At 38.0% G+C, this 1,202-nt stretch overlaps 1 protein-coding gene across 1 annotated transcript in view; it reads right to left on the bottom strand.

The window, feature by feature from the left end:
* Positions 1-1,202, bottom strand: part of gramd3 (GRAM domain containing 3) — a 22,950-nt gene that overhangs the window by 16,413 nt on the left and 5,335 nt on the right. Inside the window, exons 4-5 of the mRNA XM_015374549.1 lie at positions 492-561; positions 204-307 (exon numbers count right to left, since the gene is read on the bottom strand). Of these exons, the coding sequence (XP_015230035.1) occupies positions 204-307; positions 492-561 (174 nt within the window). The remainder of the gene's footprint in view (positions 1-203; positions 308-491; positions 562-1,202) is intronic.

Here is a 1,202-nt window from a genome sequence, read left to right as displayed (position 1 = left end):
TTAGCTTTAATTTAGACTGAGTTTTTAATCAGGTTAATAGAGCACCTAAGAGAAAGTAAAAAGCTGATATAATTAGAAGCAGCAGCAGTGGGACTGTCTCTGCAGAAAGACCATTTCAGGGGATGCAGGAGGTTTTATTTTAAATGTGTTTCCCCCCATCCATCAAAGCCCTGCGGTTATAAAAGGCTGCCTCAGTGCTGTACCTTGGTGTCTTTGCCAAAAACCTTGGAGTGGAAGCAGATCCAGTGATCAGAGACGAACATCCTCCCCTGGTAGAGGATGTCTTTCTGCAGGGCGCAGGTGTAACCTGACAGACAGGTAACCAGAGAATCCTTCATTGTTTAAAGCAGAATAAAAACTGTGTCCCATTTTAACAGAACTCAGTCAGCTCCCGTCATCCTGACGTTAGTTAGCAAACATCGGACGCTCTTAATGAAACCTCCTCTCAGTATTTAAGGCGGAGCAGATGGATGAGATCATGGCAGACTCACTCTGTCTCAGCTGCTCCTCTTTGCTGATCTCCTTAAATATTTTATGGTACTGGCAGTTGCTCTTCGAAAGCTGGAACAGAAGAGAAACAGAGAGTTTGTCATGTTTTCATTCAACGAAGACAGCAGAATTAAAAGCTGTGAGACATCAGCCAATCTATGCGTAATAAATCTATTTCTGTTTTCAACAAATAATGGAGTTTTCTCATATTTTATTCATCTAACTGGTTTTTCTTTGTCCCAAAATTGAAATCCTTTCTAACACTAAAAATAAACAGGCTGGTAATTAATTAAATTTTATGATATCAAATAATCACCAAATCTTCTCTACTGATGTAAACAAATGATTAAATATATATTTTGTCTGTAGATGTCAGCAAATATCCATCCATTCCTTCTTCAACCATTAGAGATACATTTATTTAAATGTTATTAACAGATGAATAACAGAAGTTTTTGCTTTTAAAGAACATTGAAGCCGATGAATTAATAAATATATGAAACATGGAAATGTTTGAAAAATCTTCCTTCAGAATCTGACAGCATTTTAATTCTTGCTCATTTATTTTCTCATTAGATAGAATGTGGAACCTAATCTGGTGGATTAAAGCACCTGTAATCTGGACTACATCCCAGCCCAGAGGGACTCCTTCCTAACGGTCGGTTAGGTTTAAGTCAGGGGGGATTTACCATTAGGCAATACTAGGCAGCTGC

This window comes from Cyprinodon variegatus, unplaced genomic scaffold (genome assembly GCF_000732505.1).
Source record: "Cyprinodon variegatus isolate N-32 unplaced genomic scaffold, C_variegatus-1.0 Scaffold105, whole genome shotgun sequence".
Classification (NCBI taxonomy): domain Eukaryota; kingdom Metazoa; phylum Chordata; class Actinopteri; order Cyprinodontiformes; family Cyprinodontidae; genus Cyprinodon; species Cyprinodon variegatus.
The sequence above is the reverse complement of the archived record's forward strand: the minus strand, read 5'-3'. Positions and strand labels throughout refer to the sequence as shown.